This window comes from Anomalospiza imberbis, chromosome Z (genome assembly GCF_031753505.1).
Source record: "Anomalospiza imberbis isolate Cuckoo-Finch-1a 21T00152 chromosome Z, ASM3175350v1, whole genome shotgun sequence".
Lineage (NCBI taxonomy): Eukaryota > Metazoa > Chordata > Aves > Passeriformes > Viduidae > Anomalospiza > Anomalospiza imberbis.
Window position 1 is genome coordinate 35,670,728 of NC_089721.1, and position 25,982 is coordinate 35,696,709.

At 36.8% G+C, this 25,982-nt stretch overlaps 1 protein-coding gene and 1 long non-coding RNA gene across 4 annotated transcripts; one reads left to right on the top strand and one right to left on the bottom strand.

Moving 5' to 3' along the window:
- Window positions 1–3,056: 3,056 nt before the first annotated feature.
- On the bottom strand, window positions 3,057–25,136 carry LOC137464546 (uncharacterized). Of its 3 annotated transcripts, none has more exons than XM_068175937.1 (7): window positions 24,922–25,136; window positions 21,773–21,935; window positions 19,137–19,259; window positions 17,137–17,208; window positions 14,723–14,811; window positions 13,060–13,152; window positions 3,057–5,757 (listed from the first exon to the last, which is right to left on the bottom strand). In XM_068175937.1, the coding sequence occupies exons 2-7, from the start codon at window positions 21,882–21,884 to the stop codon at window positions 5,569–5,571; spliced, it is 678 nt and encodes a 225-aa protein (XP_068032038.1). In that variant the 5' UTR covers window positions 21,885–21,935; window positions 24,922–25,136; the 3' UTR covers window positions 3,057–5,568. The 3 variants fall into 3 exon arrangements, with proteins under 3 accessions (XP_068032038.1, XP_068032040.1, XP_068032041.1); XM_068175939.1 differs by lacking the exon at window positions 24,922–25,136 and adding an exon at window positions 22,506–22,668; XM_068175940.1 differs by lacking the exon at window positions 17,137–17,208.
- On the top strand, window positions 4,630–5,922 carry LOC137464547 (uncharacterized). Its single transcript, XR_010994279.1, has 2 exons — window positions 4,630–4,702; window positions 5,638–5,922. It is a non-coding gene; the product is annotated as an uncharacterized lncRNA (long non-coding RNA).
- Window positions 25,137–25,982: the final 846 nt, after the last annotated feature.

Consider the following 25,982-nt stretch of genomic DNA (forward strand, 5'->3'; position numbering starts at 1 on the left):
AAATATTGGGAAGACAATTATTGCAAGAACTATGTCAGAAACAGTCAAGTAAAATGACACTAACTTTTAAATATTCCTGTTAATCATATTGCAATTACCTTTTATCTTCCAAATGACCCCTTGTTCTCCTTATACAATGGAATACATTACATATACATTGAAATAGCCTACGTGTTTTTATTTGACTTTTCTGGAGATCAAGAGGCAATCTTTCACTTGTGATGACATTTTTTCTGACTCTGAATGTGTTTTCTCTTGGTCTCAAGCCTGTATGTAATCCTGAAAACATTGTGCCTTGAGATAAAATCAACAGGATTTAGTTTTTTCTTTTATATTGTTTATCTGTGTGTTTGTGTAGGTTCTATTGAATTCTTTTACTCTTTGGATTAAACACTTTGTGAGTTCCAAGATGCAGAAGCTTCCTTTGAATCATAGGATCACAAGATACTTTATGTTGGAAAGAGATGCTGGGTCATTTTGTCAAACCATGTCGCTGTTGAGCAGGACAGGAACAGAAGGACTGCAAGTCAGAAGGCAAAGAAATTAACTCTGATTTATTTCAAATGCACCACTCTGTATATAGAGAACATCGTGTGGACTAATTTCTTTGGTCTTAGAGTAAAAACATCTCACACTCTTGGTGTGCAGTGAATGACGCACGGTGGCAGAACAAATCTATAAACAATGTGAACAACAAGAGAGATTAGAGAATTATTTACATTCTTTCCCAGCTGCTTCCCAGGCTCTCACCTGGTTAGAAAAACCCTCTTTTTTTCTCTCTGACTGAACTGAGAATATCCATAAAACCACCTGTTCAAAGAGGCTTACCTTCAGCATTAGGTGAGGTTGCACAGAGCCCTGTTCTACTGAATCTAGAAAAATTTAGAAGATGAATACTTTGTAATCACAAAAGCTGCTCCAATTCTTGAATCTTCTGTGGTTTTCTTTTTCTTTACAGGCAGTGAAAATTCATAACTTTTGACTTCTGCTTATTGTTCTTCTGATATGCACCTCTAAGGAAAGTTTTGTTCCATCTTCTCTGCAATCGCCCTACAGATAGGTGAAGAGTTTCCTTCTAATCTCCAGTGTAAACAAAAACTGCTGTCCTAGCTCTTCCTTCTCAGGTGCTCCATCCTCTTCACTTTCTCTTGCCTCTGCTCAGCCTTGCTCCAGTATGTGTTGGAAAGCCCAAAACTGAACACAGTACTGCTGTGTCATGGATGGATTGATGCACTGCACTTGTAACAGAGATGTAGTAACATGGTTTTTTGTCCAAACTGGTGATTTACCAAAGTTTCATAGTAAATGTGAGAATTGTTAAATCAGATGTGATGGCAAGGAGCTCTTAAGTGTTTACTGCATGAAGGACAGGGTCAGGCAGAACTATCAGAGACCCTGTTGCTGAGTCAGAGGTTGAGAAAGGACCCCACTGCTTTCTAAACTTCTTTCATGAGGGGAGCTCCATGCAGCTGCATCCAAACAGTCCCAGACTTGGTCCATGTCTGAATGATGGCATGGGCACAATCAATCTTTTATATCACTTAGGTAGGATTTCAAAGTTTAGGATCCTATTGATCATGTACCAAGGATCTGTTACAACAAGGAATCTCTCAGTCTTGAGGATTAACCTTGAGAGGTTTCCCTGCCCAAGGGGAGATCCTGGCTGCAGCCTGCTGTCCCATGGGAGAGATCAATGGGCCCTGGGTTGTCCTTTGTTTGTGGAGGAGGATGGTTGACTTACAGCAGCTGTACTTGGGGTTGGCACGTGCCCAGCTAGCCTTTGCCTTGTGGAACAAGAATTATGGACCTTGGCTGCTGAGCAAGAGTTATGGCCCTGAACTATTGCATCTATCAGTCAGATGCACCACAAACATCACTGGTGACCATTGCTTGAGCAGAAATGGGGAAAGCAGAGACACACCACCACATGCAGATATAGCCTTGAAAATGCCAAATACAGCGGAAAAGTTTTTCCTTGACCTGCTAGTCTGCACCCTTTAGTCATTCCAGATGCAGGAGATCTAGGCTCTGTTTAATCTGGAAGTTAATATCGAGGTTTGGAAAAAGAAATATATTTTTTGTTTTCAGTTAAATGAGAACTTTTAATAGCTTGATGATGCAATGAAATGTGGGTAGCAGCTTACAAGAGACCACAAGATGGTGCTAGAGATGGACGACTTCAAGGAGCTGTACAATAGCAGCCACTGTGTCTTGTTTCTGGGCACCAGTTAACCCATATAATTTGCTAGAGGCAATGAAGGGAGGGGCTGGTAGAGAATCTTCTTTTCTGCAGTCTCTTTGCATTAACAGGGAATATGGGGAGTCGCACTTAAAGCACACAAACTATGATTTCTTTGGTTAGACAAATTATGGACAAGCAGAATCAAAAGCAAAATGACAATAATATAATGTCTGTTTATATGCATCTTCAAAATTCATACCATGGATATGTAAAAGTAGCAATACTCAAGGGAGAGTATTCTTCTGTTTGAATCAGCTGGGAATTACAAGATACACAAGTATTGTATTTACTGTGATGGCACCCTGACCACATCATCCTATCTAAGAAAAAAGAACACTTGACGTCAGATTGTGAGTACAAGGTGAGCATTTAACACCAAGGAAGAGGCATAAATGAGTCCTTCTGCTGAGATGTGTTACTTAAGATCCTTAACTGGAACTGTATAATTTGGATTGCTTACAAGTTTCAGCAGTATTGCAATTGCACCTATGCAAGATTGTAATAATTTGTTTAGACTGAAGAGACATTCAGTGTCTACTGAATGCTGAACAAGAATTATGGACCGTGGCTGCTGAGCAAGAGTTATGGCCCTGAACTATTGCATCTACCAGTCAGATGCACCACAAACATCACCAGTGGCCATTGCTCGAGCAGAAATGGGGGAAGTGGTGGCACACCATCACATGTAGACATAGCCTTGAAAATGCCAAATAGAGGCAAGAAAAAAAAATTTCTAATTCTAATTTCTAGCTCTTTTGGCTCCCTATAATGAAGGAAGTGTATGTAACACAGAGAAAGATCACTTGCTTTACAGTTATTGTAGTTCTTCTCACAGGTTTTATTGTAGGAAGTCACAAATATAGTCAAAATACTACAAGTAATATATGAAGAATTCTTGCATTATATTGGTCTAAGCAAACAAAATGCAGTACTTTATTGAAGGCACAGCTTTAGAAGGGCAGAAATACAAGAGCAACATATTTATATTATTAGTTTAATAATTATCACATTTGTTAAATGAAAGTTAAATAATTGTTGTTTTAAACAGCAAAATATGAATTATATTTAATATTCAAATGTTAGACACATTGGATTTTATTGTAAAGTGTTTGAAATGATATTTTTTGAAAGGCTAAAAATGAAAGCCATTCTGAAATGGCTTTAATTTTCTATTTTAAAATAAAATTCCTATATGATTTCCACCTCACGTATTAAAAATGTATCTGCCACTAACAAGACACTTAGATTAGTGGGAACTGGAAAATGTGAGTGTAAAGGGATTTTTATGATCAAAATAAGACTTCAGCAAAGATTAGGATAAAGAATTTTTTAACTTGCTTTACTATGTACATTTAGAGTTATGAAGTTGTCTGATTTTACTGTGATTTATGAGAAAAGAAGTCAAATGATATTACTATCTTAGATATCAAATCCAAAATTTTACAAAATTACCACTGCTGTATTCCATAAGGGCTTATTTTCCCTTGAATTGCTAAAAAAATTAAGATGGCACATGGTAAAAGTACAAAATTCTGCGTATAACCATAATTTAAACTATAAAACAGATTCAAATTTAACTGAGGTAAATGTTACTTTTGTGGTGATATCAGCAATGCTGATTTCATTAATATGCTTTGTACAAGCTTTATGGTGACTTGTCATCTTTTAATCAACTAGCCTTCTAGCACATTCTGTAATTTAGTGAGGGGATTACACTACCAGTAATAAATGTATGACTATGAAGTGTTAATGTATCAGATACTGAAATTAATGTACTTACTATGACTGAATCTATTTCTTGTGCAACATCTTAAGTAGTTTAAGTTAACTTGATGATAGTGTAAATTAATATCCATAATTTTGGGGTTTTTTTCTTCACGCTAACTCTTGGCAGTTTATTGAACTCTTGGCAGGTCCAGAGGTTGTATTACTTAGAGAAGTTTTCTTCAATGAGCATTATAACCAACATAAAGATTTTCACTATTTGAAGAATGCAACAAGCAAGCTGTGAAATCTTTTAAGGTCTCACAGACCTATGGAGTTTAGTTTACAACAGAAAATTGCCTTATTGCAATTTTGCATTGGTGTGAATCGATGTTAGGATTCCTATTTCAGGTGTGCACTGTTTATTATACTTACACAGGACTATTGTTGCAAATGTGTTACCATGTAGGCTATTTTGTTGCAACTAAGCAGCAGTCTCTTGGCATAGATGCATCATGTCTATCATTTATGCACATACAGTCTCAAATTACTTGCATCACAGAAAATTGCCACTAAATCAGAGTGGAATTCCATGTACAGCAATGAAGAACCAGATCTTGAACACTCAGTGATCCTGATAACTTTCAGGTTGTTTTCTCATGTATTTCAAATAGGTTATGGTTTGCAGGGCATGGTCTATGGACATTTAAGTGTCAACATCTTCCATTTGATACTGACAGACCCTGTTGCTTATAGGTAGGTACTCTTACGTCTCCTCCAGTGTACCCCACATAAACACTTAGTGTTTATTTTATTCAGTAATTTTGAACATTATTGTTTTTCTGATGTTGTTCTGCATTCTGCTTTGCAATTGAACATGAGATTGTGTTTCCCTGTGTGACTCAGAAGTGGAAGCCAATATGTCAGAGCAATTTTCTGCTGTGTTTGCAGGCATCTGTTATGGCCCATCCGTTCAATGTGCCTCCCTCTCTCTGCCTGCACATTGTGCGTCTGATGCTCTGTGTACATTTTCTTACATATCTGCCATGCTGGAGAGATGCTGAAATTGCATAATGGACTATATGGGCTGGCTTGGAGCTAGAGATGCAGTGACATCTTCTAGCTTCCAGCATCTTCCCTTATTCTCAGATAGAGCCAAGACACCTTTTCTGACTCTTTCTCCAAGTCAGTCAATAAGGATATGCACATATGCATTTAACAACTTCTGAAATTTTTTTTGCACATTCAGGTGAGCTTATAAGAGACAGTTTTTAAAAAACTAAAATGTTTACAACATGGAGAACTAATGGCACATTTTATAATCATATTCAAATATGTTCCTTATTGTTGACATCTTTGAAATATCCCACATATATTTTCCCACACCAGAATATTTTTTTCCTTAACATAATTGGTAGGTAAGACACAGAGACTGATCCGTTAGTATGTTTTTCAAACTTGGCCTTCTTCTTTTGCTATTGAATGTACAGAAATAAAGGACGTTGATGAGTTAGAAATGATGAAAATGTAAAAATCTAGCTCAAACAGAAATTAGTTGATCTCAAACTTCCTCATCTTCTTAGGAGCTGCATGGGCACTTAGGCCACTGAAGGGTAGACAAGTTACTTTTCCTGTAAATATGACACCCTGAAATAAAAATTTTTGTCCTCATTGGGCTCTTTGTTTTCCAGCTTGCGAATATCAAGTGAGTCATCATTCACGCACAGATAGTAACTTCTATCTTCATAGCATTGGAACTGCACTGAATCTCCTTGGTAATGCATGATGAAAAAGTTATTATCTTCACTCAGCTATGAAAATACACAAAGTGAAAAACACATTGTATTTCTAATGCCATTCTATAACCTCAAATGTGACAAAAATTCATGTATGTTGTTGGTTTGTTATATTTTATGCTTGTTATGCTTTTCTCCAGTAACTCATATTTACCAATTTTTAAATAAACCTTAGGCAACAACTAATAATTTGGGGATAGATTCTGTGATAACTATGAATAAAAATAATAACCAAGTCACTCAAAGACTGAGTAATACCAGACTAATAGATGCATTCCTTTGCTTCACAAAAACACCAGCACAGTTTTCTCAGTGTATTTGCGATAACTTGGGTTTTTCATCTCATTATTTTCTCACCTTAGGCCTACCCTGTCAACTGACACTAGCAGTAAAATGTCAATCCACAGTTTTTCTTGCCTCCTTCGAAGTAAAATCAGAATGTTACTGTAGAAATTACTCTTAAACAACTTAAACTCTACTACGTGTGGCTCTTCTGTATATCTCCAGTTTCCAATGCAGTGTTTTAAAAGATCCATCTCTGGAGCAATAGCTATTGTCTAAAAAGCTACTCTGTGTGGCAGGGGGTGGGTGCGTATGTGTTTGGGCTGACTGGGCACCTCAGGGTGGGGATGGAGAAATTGTTAAAAAAAAAATGTCACGCCAGAGAGAAGAATAGTATTTGCTGAAATCTGCAGAAACTGTTAAGCTTGGGGCACCAAAGGGCTGCTGAACCTGCCCGTGGTCTCCAGCACTCCTCCAGCACCTACCATAGGTCGTGTAATGCACATGACATCCAAGCAGCTGCTATAACTGGACAGAGATTACAGGGCAATGTGTGTGAGCACAGCTGCTGAAACTAGGACCCCTGGGCGTGACTGCGCACAGCTGCCTGGAACTTGCTGGGGTGGGGGTATGAGCCCCTGCTCCTGCCTGTGTGCATTGAGCAAAGGAGTAACTGAGAATACTGTGTGAATAGTTACTTGATGCTAATAGTGGGACCTTAATTGATAGAAGGCTGAGATTTGTGTTCCCCCCAGCTCGACTTCCTGCCAGAGAGCAGGGAATTTATAGCATCTTTTGGGAAAGACTGAACGTATCATAATCAAATTATTTTAACTTTCCTTTTGAGTGACCTCATTGAACACTCTTGTTCCACCAATGTTCTATAACTCTGCCCAGTTCTACAACTCTGACTAGTCTGGTGTATTATCATTGTTTAAGGGGACCTCTAAAAGGAAACAGAATGCTTGAGGAAAAGCAGGAGTGCATGTAAGGGTACCAGCTTGCTGGAGATTACAGCATTGGCAATAACCACCTTTTGACAGAAGGAGCAATGTGTGCTTTTAGTCTGTATGACAACAGAAGATGGAAAGAAAATGCCCTGCAGTTATTGCAGAGTACCTCAAGGAAACTTGAGGATACACCTTCTGTTATCAGCAAAGCTGTAATAGGAAGCAGCTAGAACATTCTGTCCTGATCAATTCAATGTAGCAACAGTGTCTGCAGCTTCAATCAAAATAATTAAAGTTTTAAAAAGTACTATTAAGAAATTTGAAGAATATTGGTCTTTGGGAAAAAATACCTTCTAGGGACTCAGAATGGTAAAAAGTAAACATAAAAGGAATACGAATGTTTGGTGAAAGAAAACCATTAGAAGCCAGGAGAGAGCATCATATGTACAACACAGAAATTCATGCTAGAGCAAGGGAGATTCCAAAGGGGTTTTGTAAAGAAAAATGTACGTGCTCACAAAGGTAAATTGAGATCCAGAAATTTAAAAATACCTGCTGTACTTGCATGAAATGATGAAAAATTAGATGGAAAACTGTAAGAGGAAAATTATTTGGAGAATGACACTATTTGCCTGGGAGAAGGAAGAAGTAGAAACATAATGAAACACCATTAGGGCTGGGAGGTGCAGCAGGTCGTTGGAAAGAACAAAATATTTTGCAAGAAATCATGGCAGAGGTAATTTTCTATTATGACCTGTAAAGAAGGATGACGAGAAAACCTGGAGAATGTGGTGGACTACTGCCAGATAACATTCCTCCTGAGGACAGTTTTACAGCAGGAGTCAAGATAATTTGTGAGTTACAAGAAAAAAAGCTACTGATTTTTAATTTCAATCCAATATTTTGTTTTCCATTGCATTAAATGAAGAACCAATTTACAGCTTAGGTTTCACATTTAATGACAAAAATTTCACCTTTATTCATGTCCCACAGGTGATTCACAATGCACTTGAAATAGAGCACATATGCTCATGTCAGAAAAATGCTACAAATATTGTATTCACAGGTTAAAGAAAAAGATGCCAGTGATGGGAGCTACAGAAAAAGATGTGAGAGCGTAGTTTACAAGTTTTAAAATAAATAGACTCAAAATTATATAAAGTCAGATCGAATATGGCACAATGAGCATTACTCCAAGCTAGGTTTGAATGCTGCACTCTAACCTAGGAAGAACCTAGAAGATAAAAAGAAATGGATTTGAAGGCCAGCTGAAACAGAACACCTTGTGGTGTTATGATGCGTTACACAAAGGAGTGTAGGGCACACTGCAATCCAAATTTTGCCTCAGATACAGCAAGGAATCAAAGGGCATGTGATCAAAGAGACATGAGTTGTGCAATGATGATAAGCAAACCAGTAAAACTGAGCTGCCACCTCAATTGCATCACAGAAGTTATGGGCCTTGGAAGGCATTACAAGTTAGTTATGTGGTTTTTGGCTAAAATAGGATTGATGACACCAGTGAAAATTTTGGCTGTTGTGCAGAGCATGCACAACATCGTGAGCTTCTCTTTCTTCCCACTCTGCCTCAATGTGTAAGCTGGGACAGGCACGAGGCTGAGATGGAACACAGCTGGGACAGCTGTGTCAGAGTGGCCAAAGGGATACTCTATGCAATGTGATGTCATGGCCAGTCATAAAGTCTGGTATAGAGGATGGAAAATGTGGGGTTGAGGGGATGGGTGTTTGCTTCTGAGAAGACTACTGCTCAGAGACTGGCTGAGCATTGGCCAGGGGAGGAGATGAGTAAGTGCTTTTGCATCACTTGTGGTTTTTCTGACTTTCATATGTTTTACTTTTGAGTTTTTTTCTGAACTCAAAAATTTTTGTACTTTTGCTCTTGCTATTCTGTAATAAACAGATAGTGTGGTGTTGGCTCTTGCAAATGTTAAAGGTATGTTATAAGGTTAAAAGAAGTTGTGTTAAGATCTGGCATTTTTTCATATAAGTTTTGTAATGTTGAAAGTTGATCTCTGACCATTGGGAAAGTTGAAGCAAGAAGGACTGCACAAACTCCAAAAGGCAGGACGGAGGAGCTGGATCGGAAGAGTGACATATGCATGAGTGCGGGGAGGGTTGGCTTACCAGGAGGTTGGCTTGTCAATAGCATATATAAGGATTAGTGTGGGTCTGGGCAGTGTGCATCTGACTGCAGCTAAGCACCCAGCACTGTTCCTTTTTCCTTATTCAGTCCCTTGTTGTGGTTCAATAAACCTTTTGAAATTTTAAGAAGTGAGGTGTAGTTTCTTGCATATTCTCTCCCCTGTCCACTGGCACAGAGTGAGATTGCACGAATATCTGGGGCAGGGGCTTAGATGCTTGCTGGAGCAACACACCTCAGTCTATTTTTTAACCACAGTTGGTCCTTCTTGACAAACAGTAGGGCTGTGCTTCCAGCCCTAGGTCAGTCAGCTCCAGGTGTATTGTACATCCCTCCACTGAAAGTAAACTTTGGCCTGCATACTGCTGCCAAAGTGATCAAGAAAAATGCTTTGGCAATATCAGCTGTAGCATTCACTCTGCCACCTTTGATTCCATTCATACCAAAGGTGCAGGATCACTGATACAGCAGCTCTCAATGGTGGCCTGTCTTTGTTCAACCCAGAACAGTACACTTTCAACTTCCATCAGACTTCTACACTGGCCATATGTGACTACTGAAGGGTGAGTGAGGCTTGCTGATCACTCCTTGGCTTTTCCAAAATGAATCAACTTTTGGAGCAAAAAACCCAAAAACCTCAAGCTGCATGCTGGGAGCCAAAAAGGGCTGTGCCACTGTCAGCCTGCTGCCAAGCACAGTAAACATGGCATTGTCAGTACTTAAAAGGTCAAAACTTCAGAACCAAGGTATCTTGGTGGGCCTTGCCAGATTTTACATGTTTAGAGTTTATTTTGGCCAACTAAACTGGAGTAAAGAGTAAGTCTCTTAACAAAGTCTTTCATGACTGCGTAGCCTCTGGTATAATCTCTTTCTTACTTGTCTTCATCAAACTACTCAGTAAAATAGAGAGGACTGAGGAATAAAAACTGTTACAGCTCTTAATGGAACTTTCACAGCTGCAGCCCTTCAGTCCACCCAGGCTGGGATATTCCAGTCAAAACTTTGGGAAATGATGTCCAGATACAATGATCTAATAACCTTGCATTATCCAGCAAGGAACAACAACTTGAACAGAAGCAGCCTGATCCAGCAATTGAAATTGTTGAATTCTATCCTTTGGTATTCTTTTAAGCAAATGTGTTAATACATGAAGATTTGAAACAGAGGGAAAATTGAGTGCTACTAGTACTTAAGCTGAGAGTGTAATGAATACATCCTCAAAAGTCTGAGGGTAGTAATGGGTTGCGAATACATAAAATATTATGGTTGAACCAGAACAGAAGTTACACTAAAGTGAGACACTACAGATAAGTACTGAAGAAGATGTGTACTTCTTTGATAACCATTATATGCTCACTAATTTCTGCACTTCTGGAAGAGTTAAAAATATAAATAGTAAAAAATTTACACATAATTAATGCAAATGGTAAAATGGGAGCTGTCTTACTTACTGGGAGAAGTATGAGCAATGGGAGGGGGAACTGGGAAAACCTTTTAAGTGGAGAATCTAAAGTGAAATACCGTTCTGTAGCTCTGACATCATTCTGTTGTGTAGTTAACTGCATTTTCTTCTATGATATTATAAATTATGATAAGCATGGTCTATTATAGAGTTAGAATAATAACAGTTTAAGTAAATGCTCCTGAGTGAACTGTTGGGGTTCGCTTCTCCACTGCTGCTCTGGCTGGGATGCTGCCTCTGTGTAAACTGTGTGAGGCCATAGTTGTAGCTACAGTGCAGTTTTCCATTCCTACCACAACAGCATTGCAATAAATATTGGTTGTCACCTGTGTTGCCTTTCTGACTTAATCCCCAGTCAGAACCAGATATTATTGTAAATTATTACTTGCTGTAATTATAAATAATTTATTGTTATTACAACCTAATTAATATTTTTATTAAATTTAATAAAATATGTAAAATTAATTTTGATTGTGAACCATGTTTCAATAGCCTTGGTTACAGAAATGAATGTTTACAACACTGTATGCAGCTCTTCCTGGTATAACGATAGGGTCCACACATTCTCATGTTTCTGCTAATTCTGCTGGCAGTCTTCAAATAAAAGAAAAAAAGAAAATGCCTGTATTTAAGATTTACTATTCAAAGCTAGCAGATTAAATATCACATTGCAGACCTGCATAGCTTTGTCATTATCCATGAGAAGTGTTTCTCCATCTCAGTGCACTACTCCCACATTTTCCCATCCTAAGGACAATGCAGACATTATTCATCACACTAGGAATTATTTACTGATTGGTACACTCATTTTAGAGAGTTTATTAAGAATCTCATGATTCAGAGTTGCCTAGGATTTTGCCTCTTTACCCAACTGAATGTGGTTCAAGTGCAGGCTTCTGATTTCTCCTCATACCAATGAGTCACATTTTTTCTTCTCTTTCAGGGTATCAGCAAGAAACCATGATGAGCAGATCACTATCTGTCTTACTAGGTAATGAATGGGTTTCCAGAAAGAATTTTTCATTTTAATTATATTTAAAAACCCAAAGTGATACATAGGTCTCTACAGGCAATTGTTACAGCTCTTTCCAGATGCTGCATAAAGATACTAAGCCTCTGTGAACAGCTCCACAGTAAAGGCATGTATTTTTATGTTAAAAAACGTATGAAATAAAAAAGTGTATTAAATATAATTTGCAAAATTCAGTATGACTGTGATTGTTTACAGCATACAAGGGAGGGACTAAAAGTTGCATTAAAAATTTCCTAAGCTTTACTGCTTTCTCCTTCTGTAGGGAGCCAAGAAATATTAGTGGCAGATGAGTAACTCAGCAGAACTTAAACTAAAGAACCCACTTAGATTTTCCAGGCCCAGAATGCAGTAGATTTGTTCATTCATTATTAGTAGTGTAGCTCATACCTTTTGAAAACCACTTCAGATAGACATCAATTTACCAAACTGGTAATTCAGTGCTTTCTGATTTAGGAGAAAAGTCAGCATTTTAGGAATTTTAGGCAGGGGACTTGAGGTTTTCAGGGTTTCACAGTCCCTCTTATGAAGTTCTGAAACTACCTGGGTCCAGATAGCTCTAATTTTACCTACTGAAATTGGAAAAATTGGCTTTTCAGTTGAATGATAAAGCCACAGGGCTACAATCCTAATAAAAAATATTATTAATTAAATTTCATTAGTTTTGCATATTCTTTAGGTTATAACATCTATTATCATAAAGTTTAGGTATTCCAAGAGTATCCCCAAAGTTTAGGTATCCCAAACTAATTTCCGTCATGTGCCTACTATGTTGTATCATTTCTATATGAAGAAGAGTCAACAAAACCAAGCTTTTGTCACAAAAACATATGAAGAAACCACCCAGTTATCTGTATTTCTGTCCACAATGCATTAATCCTGATTTATAATTATCTGATTATATGAAATTCATCAGATGAACTTCTGATTCATCTGAAAAAATCCTGAAAATGACAGGGATTTTTACTTCCCAGAAGCTTATGACTGATGGATTCATGAGTTCTTAAAACACCATAGCTTTTGTAATGTGATCCTTCTAGATCTTCTTGATCCTATCTCCTAATATACTCACCCAGATTTTCTGCCTCTTGCCTAAGAATTTGTATCAGATTGTATTGGATAAAATCTACTTTGTATCTCCCTCCATTTGGTATAAGCATAATAATACAGGAAACATATCCACCTTTCATGTTTTAATTGAAAGTCAGATATTTTGCCTGGAGATTGAAGGATGCAGTCATAAATACAAGTCAAGGGAAAATTTTGTATTTTCCCTTTTCTGAGAAAAAACCCAAAAAATCAGCTGAAAGAAAAGTAAGCAATTTGTCACTTAATGAGTAACAGGATGAATTTAGCTGCCCTTTTTACACACCTGTATCTGCATACACAGTCTCACACACAGGTTGTTATTTGTTTGATCATGATTGTATACCTGTTTAAAGTCAGGATCTTCATGGCTGCATGTTTTCATATTACATCCCTCCACTGAAGGACCATCTGGCTCTGAACAGGATGCTTTTAAGACCTGTGTTTACAACACAGAGATTTGTTAATTTTGTAATTTAATTTGGTAATTTTTTCATGATATTTTGCCTTTCAAACCCATCAAATGTGGCATTAATTCTAAAGAAAATTATATTCTTTTTTTTGAAGTTCATTAATTATTACATTCAAATAATCCCAAATTAATAAATTGATACATTAAAAAAAAACAAAAACAAAAAAAAAAAAACTTCCATTAATATATTCCTCCTTTACCATTTGCAATGCAAAATTAATTGGGTTGAAAGCAAATACTCAAGACAGTCTTCCAAACTGTGTAATGCCCAGGTCCTATTTAGAAATGCAGCCCTGATTTAACTATATTGTTCCAGGATACCAAAACTTTTTCCAGATAAGAAGCCTTGTCCTGTTCCTTACCAGAATCACTGTTGAGATTAAGGAAATTATTTGTATTGTGCTGGAAAAAGAAAGGTTTGTGATCTTTCCAAGGTTTTTACATATTTAGTAGAGACCAAGTATGTCTTACTTCATCTTCAGATAATAACTGCTTTCATTTATGTCAAGAAACATAATCTGGTATGACCTGGGATTTTAAAATAGTTCATTGGAAAGTAAAATCCATTGAGGCTCAACACTCAGTTTTTCTCTTGATTTGGTGGAACACCCTTCAAACAATTGATTTATGAGAAGGCAACCTCTGAACCTGAAAAATCTTTTAAAGATAGTTGCTGCTTCAGAGACAGAAAGGAAAATTCCTTTCTGTGAGTAATAGGGTAAAAATATAATTTATGTATCTTACAGTATACATTTCCCTAGAAAAATTCAGGAAATAGATTTTATGGAGAGTTAATTGGAGTCATTTGCAAGTTAAAAACAAATGAAAAACATCCAAGATTTTTTGAGGAAGCATTTGGTGTTTTACACCATCATGCATGGCTGACATTAGATGAAGGGTTATTCTTTATTTCAACATACCTGTGTAAACACAGCTGCTTGGACCTTTGCTCTGCTTTAGACTGTAAATTGCAACATAGCATTCTTCCTCAGACAGATTTTAGCAATGGTTATAATCCCTCACTGGGGAAGACTAGCCTCGCCTTCCCTTCCTATCAGAAACAAACCTTCACAGGACTGGAGAAAATGGGAATTCTTAGACACCAGATGGTAAATGTTTGAAACTGGATGTTCAGCTGTGTTTTCTCTTTATCACATTCCTTGTCTTGTAATGTGGGTTCATTGGAAGAAAATAATTTCCATCTTAAACTCATCTCTTTCCAAGGCAAGATTTCTGCTTTTTACTCCCCTTTTATTTTTCTGCATGTTTTCTGGCTAAGAAGCTCCCTCTTCCCCCACAGACACTGGACCCCAACATCCCTGACTGTCTTTTAGTGGCAGTAGTCAACTACCCAACCCAAAAATTTTTGCAATAAACTCCTCTGAGTATTTCCCAAAAAAGAATAAAGGGACATATTCAGAAGTTATGAAATGTGGAAGGTGGTAATAAAAATGAATTTGAAAACTTCTGTGGAGGAAATTGTCTTATAGTAAGAGAGAGCACCCACACGTTATAAAGAAAATAAACAACTTCTTACCTTTAGAGAGAGATGCTTCTTACCCTTGCACAACAGGACAAATTCATTAAGCTTTGATCTCTGTGTGAGGCTCACCAAATTTTTAGAATCTGTTTTACACAGAGGAGAATATTGCAATAATATGAGTATCACTTTATGAAATAAAGAGCTGAATATGCTCTACAAAGATAAAACATTGTTTATAGGCATGGGAATAGAAAGAAATACAATCACTCTTGATACCATTCTCTTGTCCAAAGTATTTAAAGCCTGTGACTTTGTAAGACTTTAAATTTGCCATATATATAGTTTATTTTTCTACTTTTATGGTCAATATATGAAATATCAGTTATACATTACTACATGTCATATGAACTACAAAGGCATATGTAGTGGTAGATAATAATAAACCTGTTTATGGTATACACCTGACTATATATATGTCAATATGGAAAATGTAGCATTTTTCCCCTTCTACTTTCTGCATGTTTCTAGATAAAAATCCTTCTACTATCATTATTGTGGATGCATTTGATTAAATCAATTTTTGAGCTAATACTGTTTTTTCAGCTGCAGGAGGTAAGACAATATCAATAATATGGGACATTCTTCAGCCTGCTAAACCGACAATGTTCATTGTTACCTTCTGGTACTTCAAGGCCTCAGCAAAAAAAAAAATAAATTACCAACTGATACAGAACAAGAGCATTTACCTAGCAAAACCCATTACATTAATGACTGCTTAGTGATGCTATAACTATCTGACTGACTTGCAAACTTACTTCAAAAAATACCACTTGTGCTTTTAGAAGTATGACAAGTGTTCCATTTAAGGTAAAAAATATAAAAGAAAGTGGCAGTTGATCTATATGTTTAACTGCAGCAGCTGAATATAAATTTAAAAGATGTTAGATTATTATGCAATAACGCTTGCAGTTAAGGAGTTTGGAGGTTTTTTTTATATATTACCAAAGGCATTTTTTAACTTTTGAAGGATATTCAGAATTAGCGGAACATATTCATCTCACTTGAGTAATTTTAGCTGCTCTTGGCCCTAATTTTAGTTGCCTTAACTTTCCTTAACTGTAATGCTTTTGTATTATTCTTCTGAAGGAATTTTTCTGAGACAGCTATAGCATGAAAATAGCATAAAAATACTTGTAAAAAAATTGAGAAAAACTCAAACTGACTATGCTTTATTAATTTTAAATGAGTATTTAAATACATCTGGTAGACTACCATAGCAAGTCTACAATTCTGTAATTTTTATTACTTTTTGTGACATCACCTTAGATTGCCTCAGCTGCAATTGTCCAATTTCAGTTGTAGCATTTAAGAGGCACATCACCAGGCAAGAGAGGTTTCTTATCCAAGTCAAGAGTGTTCTCTCTTGAAGGTAAGAGTGACAACAAAAGAGGTATGCAGGAGTTCATCCAGTTGACCAGAGGCATCCATCAACATGACTTACATCCTATCCTTGTCTTTCTCCATCTATATAGTTTATTGTGACTTACTTATACATTGTTTAGTCTAAGTCCAAAGGAGCTCAACTTTTCTCTATATCACCTCTAAAAGAGGTGACAAGTGGTCTATCAAGTAGCCAGAGAATGGCAAGGAAAGTAAGGAACCTTTCCATGATTGTATGTCAAAGATACTTCCATTCCCTGATGGTTTTTGAATTAATTACCTTGTCTCTCTCTTCACAAAAACCTTACCAGAGTCTAAGGGTTAATTTTAAGATCCATGCAAAGAAAATGCCTTGAAATGAAATAAATTAAAAAACGTCTTGCTTAGGGATATCCCTAAAATGTAAAGCTTTGGGATTTGGGAGGATATCAGTATTTTTATACTGTTCCCTAGAAATCCTCATTTGTCCCTTCTTCAAGGTGCAGTACTGGATCAGATTTGTTCTTATTGGTTACAGGAGCCCTTGATGACTGGAATTAGAGTGCATTTTTCTTCCACTCTAATACCTAACTAATATATCTTTGATTTTCTCAGTAATTTCTTAAGTGTACAATATGAAAGTTCTGAAACCACACCTCCTCTTTCTTCATATTAATTTCTCTTTGGTTTTCCTCTCCTGCTAAAACAGGTCTTCACTTTAAGACTCATATACCAGCAATGGAACACCCACACTTTTCCACAAAAAAAAACTGTATGTTCCAGTTTGTATACAATATATTCCCTTACATATATTTGTTTTCAGTCCAAGCCACTACTCCTAATTTACAAATTTTGTAACTTTGAAGATTTCTTCTTATGGAACACAGAAAGGCTCTTTTATTTTTGGACCTGTCCAGTAACCTGAGCTAAGTGAAAAATCTGATATAATATGTTACTTCACATAGCAAGTCTATGTGTAAAACACTACTACCTTCTTTTCCTACACTCAAATGTATCTTCAAAACCAGACCCTAACAAAGAGATGATACCTTTTTTTTCCACAACAGGTTTATCAGTAACTGCTGCTCCATTCCGTGTGAACACACTTAACCACGCAATATCTAAAATAGAAGGTATTTAACAAATACGTGGAATTAGAAAGCTACATTCCTCATAGATTTAAAAATAATGCAGTTTCAAGAATTGTTTTGAAACATAATCTGAGAAGAAGTGTGTAATAGCAACAGATATCAGATTTCTTTTCTTGAGGGTCTCTGAATTCATTTAACCCTATAAGGCTGTACAGTTAGAGTTGTGAACAGGTACATTGAAGTCTGAACACTGAGCCTAAAAAGCGTATTGATTGCTTCATTTTCTTTGCAACACAGAATGCACCTAAGAAACAAGAGGTTGGTGACCAGCTGTAAAGCCTAGTATGCTATTAAAGAGGAGCCTGAAGTGCTTTTGCAGTAAGACTGAGTACTTTAATATGAAATGTATGGAATTGGAAGGCAACAGGTAATGATAGCAAATGGTTTCTGGCTTTTCTAACATCAGCCTGAATCACACAGCCAGTCAGCTGGGGAAAACATCACCCACTTCTGGTAAAAATGTCACAAACATCCTCATTACAACTGGTTCCTAATATTATGTTGTCTTAACTGCATCATGAATATATATCTTTGGTGCTAATGTGCACAAAATATTACACAGCATTTCCTTTTTTGTTGTTGTTGGAGTTTGTTTGTTTGTTTGTTTGTTTGTGTTTGTTTTGTTTTGTTTTGTTTTTGTGTTCTAGGAATATCACTACCTTCTACATCAGGCTTGTCAGACTATGTTATCTGTTCACAAACTGCTTCCATTGTATACCTATACAGGTTTTGATTCTGTTCATAAATTAACAACAATAATTGTCTGAGTGACTCCAAAATTTGATGGAGTTATCAAGGAAAAGATACTGAAAAATATATAAAACACACTTAAGTACCTTATCAGTGTAGCAGTCGTTATTCTCAATTTAATATAACTAAAGTTTTAGAAATTCAATAGCTAACAAAGACTTCAACGTTTTCCTCTATTTTGGCTAAAAATATGTTTTATTGAGTTTTTTCCAACTTTCACATCTCTGGAAATGGTATCATTCTAGAATAATTGCATCATTCTTATATCCTCTAACAAGTCTTTGCATGATGATACTTATACTAACATCTTTGGTGTGAAATACTGAAGCCACATTTGAGACAAAGAGTTAGATTAAAAACAAAATAACCTCACAAATTCCAAAATGTGCCCTATTCTCCATTTTGTATTCATTCTTGCATTTTATATTTGTTCTTGAGCATTACCTTCCCTTTGTCTCTCTTTAGAGCTAAATGTCTAGACTTCCCACTAAGTCAAATGAGCGTAATCAGTATAATCTTATAATTTAAATAGATAACATACCTGCTGTAAATCAGGATAAAAGTTTTCTTGTATCATTATCAATATTTATACAGATCCAATATATTGTTATATCTACAGAGAACGGGATTACAGAATCATTTAGGTTGATCATTGAATACAACCATATTCCTCATCACCTCATCCAAACAGCTAAATTCCTACAGGGCTGTAGAGACAAACACTTTCCTGGGCAGCATGTTCCAAAGCTTGGCAGCACTTGCAACAGAGACAGTTTTCCTAATATTTAAACTAAAGTTCCCCTGGCACAAGCTGAGGCAATTTCCCCTCATCCAGCCTCTTGTTACCTGGGAGAAAAGACCGACCCCCACCAGGATAGACCCTCCTTTTGGGCAGCTGTAGAGATAAAGTCCCTCTTAAGTCTCTTTTCCTCCAGGCTAAACACCCCCAGCTCCCTCCACTGCTCCTCACAGGACTTGTGCTCCAAACCCTTCCCCAGCTCCATTGCCCTTTTCTGGACATTCTCCAGCACCTCAATGTCTTTCACGGAGAGAGGGACCCAGGGACACATGACACATAATAGTACATTTGAAAATATCCTGAGTACTATACATGCAGTTGGTGAGTTTTTGCACATAAGGAACATTACCTTCATGGGATTGCGAATCCTTGGTAGATATTTCATGATGACCATCTTCATCTATATCAAAATGCACTGTTTTTGAATCTTCAGTAAGTATATAACATTTCAATGTTTTTCGCAGGCTAAACACTAATAAAAATGAATTATAATTAATTTTACTATCAATAGAGAAATTACAATGTTCCACTAGAAAAAGATCAAATGCATTTTTTAACAATCTTTACTTGATAATCTATGTATATGTGAACTATGAGCAGTATAGCCAACATATACTAGAAATTATCCAGTGGGCTTAAGCAGCTGTTTTGAGGGCTTTGTCTTGGTGTGAAGAAGGAAAATAAATATTCATTTGCTTAGACATTTATGTCAGTGACCAGAAAAGATGTATCTCAACCTTTTAGAGAAATAACATATGAAAACTTGAGTTTCACAAAATAGCTTTCAACTCAAGAGCCTGAGGAATAGTGTAAGAAAGCAGGATGGTGGACCACATGAAGATAGCTGTGTTGAAAAAGACTAAAGATTAATGGGGACCGGATGAATTTGAACATGTGAGAGTGGGTCCACATTTGCAGTTGACTGGTGAATGTGTAGACTTAGAGTAGCCAATGGAGCTCTGTGGGAAGCCTGAGCCAAAGCAAGGCTGTTCACAGAAGTATTTGAATGGAGAGATGTGAAAAATAAAGTTGTACATTTCTTTATGAAGAAAAGAAGCGATAAAGTAGGGAATGTTTCTCTGAAGCATACTGTTTATAGACTAGTTTCCTGTATTTCACAGGTAAGTACTTGCCTGGTTCCCAGTTTTGCATTTTGAATATTGGATCTGGGTATAAACAGGACTTTTAGGTTAGAGTGCTTATGGCTATCTAAAATAGCAGCATTTAGTTTGGGGATTAGACATCTCGTCCTGAAAAAAACAAAAAAAACAAAACAAACCAACAAACCCAGGTCTTTCTAGCTAAAAGTTTCCAGGAGTGCGGCATTGGTTTTTCTCTGACCCAGTCCCGGGCAGCTGGGGCGCCTGGCTAGTGGCGCTGCCTTTCAGCAAGACCGGGACTGCCGCGTGTGCGGAGCTCTAGGGCTGAGTCTCCGTGTGGGTTGGCTGCCTCCATAGCCACACGCTGAGAGGAGATGAAGGGAGAGAGAAGGCACACTTTGCCTCATGTGGCTGAGAACTGTTTATTCCCCGTGTGGCTGCTGCGGTGGTCGCAGCAGCTGTTCCCAGGTTGCGCACGTGGGCAAAATGGCCACTTGGACAAAGGGAACATGGGGTTAAATATGGGGCAGGCAGACAGGGGCAGAAGCCCCCCTTGCCCAATGGGGACAGGTGACAGGGGAGTGACGCGGACTATGGCAACCTATGGGAAAATAACAGAGGTGGCTACAGGGTTCTGGGACAAATGGGATTGCAGAGGTGGGGTGACTGACATGGAATTTTCTGTGGGGAAGGGGAGTGGTTACAAGATTGACAGGTGAAAGCTCCTGTAGCAGACAGCTTGGAGCAAACCATTTTGATGGGAAAATAGGGGTACAGAGAACCAACCTAACTAACATTTATTGAAACCCCTAAACTGAACCAACCCGGCATACAACACAGGAGGGAAATTGTTCTCTTTCATTCCTAGACACAACTGTGCTGTTCTGGATGTCAGAAGGATGTATGTCCAGACACTCAGATATCAGACAGCTCCAGAATAACACTATAAGGCACAATTTTGATTATGTTCAGCTGAACATTGTTTTACTGGAAGAGGTTTGATATTTTCAAACGCAGTTAGGATGTTTCTGAGATGACACAGACCTCCAGTGTATGCTGTGAGATAAAAAATCCTGTCTTTGCCAGAATAATTAGGCAAACAACAGGATACGCAGAATGCATCAGCAGTAGCATAATGTTTTAGGAATGCTTGACTTTACCAAAAACTTTTTTACTTATTTTATGATGAGATACCTCCTCTGAAACATCTGTATTTAGGCAAATATTTTGAAAAAATCCCATTGTTTCCAAGAAGCTTTTTTTCCACCCTGTTTAGGCTGAGCAGGAACTCTGCAGAAAGAGAAGGATGATGCACATCCTGACAGCTTGAATCACACACTTCAGAAGTGGCAGGTTGTGTGTTGGACCTTTGATTAAATGTATAGCTGATTTATGGTTGGACAAAGGCTTTCTCTTCAAAGGCTGCTGGCAATTAGGCTTCCAGAAAAAAAGATGAGTTGTTCTAAAAAGCAACAGAACAACTACAATAATCAATACAGCAAACTTTTAAAAAATTTATATTGAAGTAGCTATAGTGTAAGAATTCTACTTATAACTAGAATTACAAGAAATAGTACAGTGCCCAAACTAGAATAGTTGGCAGGTCTGCTTATCATTCAACCTTTTCCAGGGAGGTACATTTGTACATTAGGAATTACTGGTCTGAACATGGTGGGGTGAAAAATGTAATGTCAGTATTTTAAGGAGTATTTCTATTCTGGTTATTTTAAAGGTAGCTTTTGGGGTCCATTTTTCGCCAAATATTTTTATTTTTGACAGCATCATAGAAAAGCTGTTCCACATGCTTAATTTTGTTGGATTTTGCCTTGGATTGGAATATTCTTTTCAAGATTACAAACATATCTGTTACTCACGTAAGAGTTACCTGGCTTTCCAGGAGCTGTTCTCATATTTCTAAGCAGAAATTTCTTCTTCACAGACTGCCTTCTATGGAGAGGCATTTGATATGGCTTTCTACGGCCTGAGCGGAGCAGCATTGCAGAGGTGCTGAAGATGATGGTGATCTCACTTGACTTCCCTTTTGAGTCCTAAAGTAGGAGTTAGAATTTGTCACGAGACTTTGTGTTTCCACAAGTTTTCAAATATAATTTTGATAAATGACAATTAATAGAAGTAGATAAACTCAAAAAATGTTTGACTCCTTGCATGATCCAAGCCTTTGTCTTGCAAAGCAAAAATCTGTGTTTCCAGTGATGTTAAATCAGTTAACTATCTAAATTTCCACTAAGATGCATGCCAACATGGATAACGCAGTCATGTTGAACAAAAATATTTTGAAAGACTTCCCCTCGGATAATATCTAAGCAGTGTTTGTGGCTTTAGTTTTTGTTTCCAATATAGGAAGCTAGTTACATTTTGCTAACTGAGTTGAAAAATCACATTCATTTTGTGAATACAGTCTAAGATAATTGTCAGAGTATTCATAAGTGATTGAAAATGATGTTAACTTCAAAACAGCATAATCTGACTCTCAGAGGTAAACGTAGGTACACTGCAATCTTAAACCAAAGTTCAGGAAATCTTGCCTTGGAAATGAGGACTGGAATTTGGAAAATGAGGAATATGTTATCATTTTTAAGGAATATCAGATTAGATACCTGAAGGAGAGGTTGATGTCTAAGAATGTGAAATACTTTGATGGTGAAACCACCCAGGCAGCTACTAAGGTATCCCGAAGTTGCAAGTTAAATCACTGCATTTCAGAAAAGCTAAGAATGTTACTTTGGTTTAAGAAAGGGAAGCTGAAAGTCTACATGCTCTCCTGAAGTCACCTGTTTATAACAAGTGTTTATGGCAAGTGCAGACCAAAGAAAACAACGAGCTTCAGTTCTGTCTAGTATCCTGGTGAATGAAACAAGTGAAGATGGGTACAATTTTATTCCCATGAGGCTTTGCACAGAATAATTAAATATCTGTCAGACCAGAAAGATTATGGCTCTGACACAAGTGTAATGGTTTGTAAATTCACCCAAGGAAGAGTAGGGCAGTTCTCTTTTCTGGTTTGGTTCACTTCCCTGATGCAAAGCTTCATATTAAATTTTCACAAGAAATGAAAGACTTCTGTCCCTGGCAGCTCTCTTTTTCCAGACTAAAAGGGATAACTAAGGCTTTTATTCACTCTCTTCAACTCTAGTTATAAGAACATTCAGCTATATCACTGAAAAGTGAAACATTTATTATATGGGATTGCTCTTCCTTGTGAATAGGGCTCATATCATGAGTGATAACTTGCAGTCAGAGGTAGAAAGAAAAGGCTGGGTCTTCCTTATCTTGCTGAAACTGCTTTATCACTGAGCATTTTTAACAAAAGAAAACATTATTTGTGTTTTTTCACTAGGAAACTAGTCTCTGGAAACTTCCACCTGAATTGGGCTCTATGGTGTGCGTGGACACCTTGTGGATCTTGAGAGACATAAGTCTCTAGGCGTTCATTAACAAAGCATTAAGATTTTGCTAGGTCTATGAGGCTCAAAAACACACAATCGCTTACTCAGATTTCCTACTAAAAACAAGTGTAATGTTTGGCTGCTATTGATCAGAGGTTCTAAAGATCCTAATTCCTGGTTTTGATCTACGTTCAGAGTTTTGCACCTGCATTACTTACATTTACAATGGTAAGAAAAAAAGGAGAATGTTCACAAGTCAGGACTGAAGAATTCCTGAAGAGGGCAGTCCAGTTCAAAGACATTTTCAGAAACATGTTTAGGCAGTGGGTAAATTCTGAAGAAACTTTCTATGATGAATTATGGGCAGGTAACCTTGATGTTATGAAGGACTATACTCAATTTTAATTACTTTGTCTTGTTTAAAAAAGTAGAAAATAGAAAAGTCTGTGGTAGAACTTCACCTCTGTTGGCTCTCCAGAAGCCAATTAATTGTTCTCCGGAACAATTAAAACTCCCTACAATAAATTAAACAAGCTTTTACACCTGGAATTGCCATATATTCCTTAAGACTGAGTGACATATAAATACTCCCATTTCAAGAAACCTTTCCTGTCATTACATGTTCTTACATACATGTCACTTATGCCCACATTTTTCATTCTTTGTCATAGTCTTTTATGCTGTGTATATCTTCCTATGTTGATTTTTTTATCTTAATGTTTTTCATAACTATTTCTTCAGTTCTTTTCTCTCTTCTGTAAGGTATACATTGAAGAGGACTAGGAAGATTTGGATATTGCTCTTGGCTGCAGACATGTCAACCACTGTTTTTCATAACTTGGATCTGATTAGTTTCATTTTGCATCTAAACTAAGTATAAGGGAATTAAAGTTCTTTAAACTGCTGGAACTAGCAGCAGTCTAACTACTCTTAATAAACTAATGAGAATGTTTGTGGCCAGTGACAAGATCACACTAAAAGCAGAGGAAATTTGAATTTTTTTACTACTACATGGATTATATTAATTCACTGATATGAAGACAGCAAAGAAAACCTGTTATATAGTCTTTCTTGCTCCTGTTGTGATCTTGTTTATTCTGTCTTTCATTTAGCCCCAGGATACATGTGATCATAAAATTAAATTGTATCAAATTCAGTACATAAATCCAACATTTAGAATTTTGGAGTTCATCCACATGGTGGTATGTTCCAAATATTATTTCATTCCTTGTTGACAAATTTCTAACAAAATATGTCTAAGATCCTTACAGGGGTCAGAACTGTTTTAGTTGAGTGTAATGGGTCGCAGCTGTCAAGCCTGCTAGCAAAGATGTTAATTCCTCCAGGTTTATTACAATTTAACAGTGGATTTAAAAGAATTTTTAGCATCCTATAGCTAATAAAAGTTGAGGTTATAGTTTCTTTCAAATCAGACTTTACAAAATCTATCATCTAAACTAGACACAGGAATACACAAAAATGCACATAAACTAGATGAAGAAAGAGATTTCTTCAGAAAACTTTAAGGTCAACTGAAAAAATCACTATTTCATAAAATTTCAACAAACAGTCTGATAACATAATCTTAAATTATTTAAACCTACTGTAATCTGCCATTCTTGCTTACCTTATTTTGTGTGGTTTTGCTCTGCTAGGATACTTCTACTGAACAGACTGCTAGAAGCAGCTCTGTTACAAGCCAATTTATTGCCTGGAGAGAGGGCAGGAAGCCAAACCTCTGAATAAAACAAAAGTCTGACGTGGATCTAATCTTCTAGATCTCTACACATTCTCATTTATATCAACATTCCAATGGTTCTAACTATTCTTCAAATTACAAGAGGTTGGAAATTGTAGGAACAAACTTTTAAATGCCTGTTTCTGTATGATGACACAGAAGCTTTTCTGCCTAGAACTGCATGCAAATTTTTAGCCACTAGTTTTGTGCATTCTATTCCTATATTTTATGTCATTAATATTGTTCTTGTTATCTGTCATTCTTCCAGGGCTGAGTCACGTGCAGATACCGGGTTTATAGTAATATAGACATATTAAAAGTAGGAGTGTAGCCTCTGTTTCAGGGAGCTCAAAACAAATTTACTGCTTAAAACATTTACCCAGCTATCAAATGGGCTTTGCCTGCATTGTATCAATGGGAATACTTGGACTGCTTGTGACATGAGTGAACTGCTAAAAGTGGATGCATTTCTTTGCCCATGAAGTCCTGGTAGCATGTAGGTTTTTCATTATCAAATTTGCCATGTTCAGTTGGCCTTATCTACCTAGTTACATTTCTAGCCCTTCACTCCTATTGTTGAGTCCTCCCTATTCATATTATCTAAACTTTTGTAATTAGTGACCCTTGCATTTTTACAGGAGTGAGTATTATTTTTATTTATCTCACTGAAATGATTAAAAAATCCCCTAAAAACAATTACATTTACTTTTTCTTTGCCAAAGTTTTCTTAAAATCAAGAAGCTACTGCTTTTGTCTAGAGTTTGTTCACTGTGTAAAGAAGGTTATATAATTTACCTGTGTTTGGTTTAGAAAAAGTCTTTTTCATTTTCTAAGCCCTCACCAGACACTGGTAATGTATTGGGTCAACAGAAATACTTTATTTAAACACGTATTTAGTGACAAAGCAATGTGATACTTTGAAAGCTCAAGTCTTTGTCTATTACCCAAGG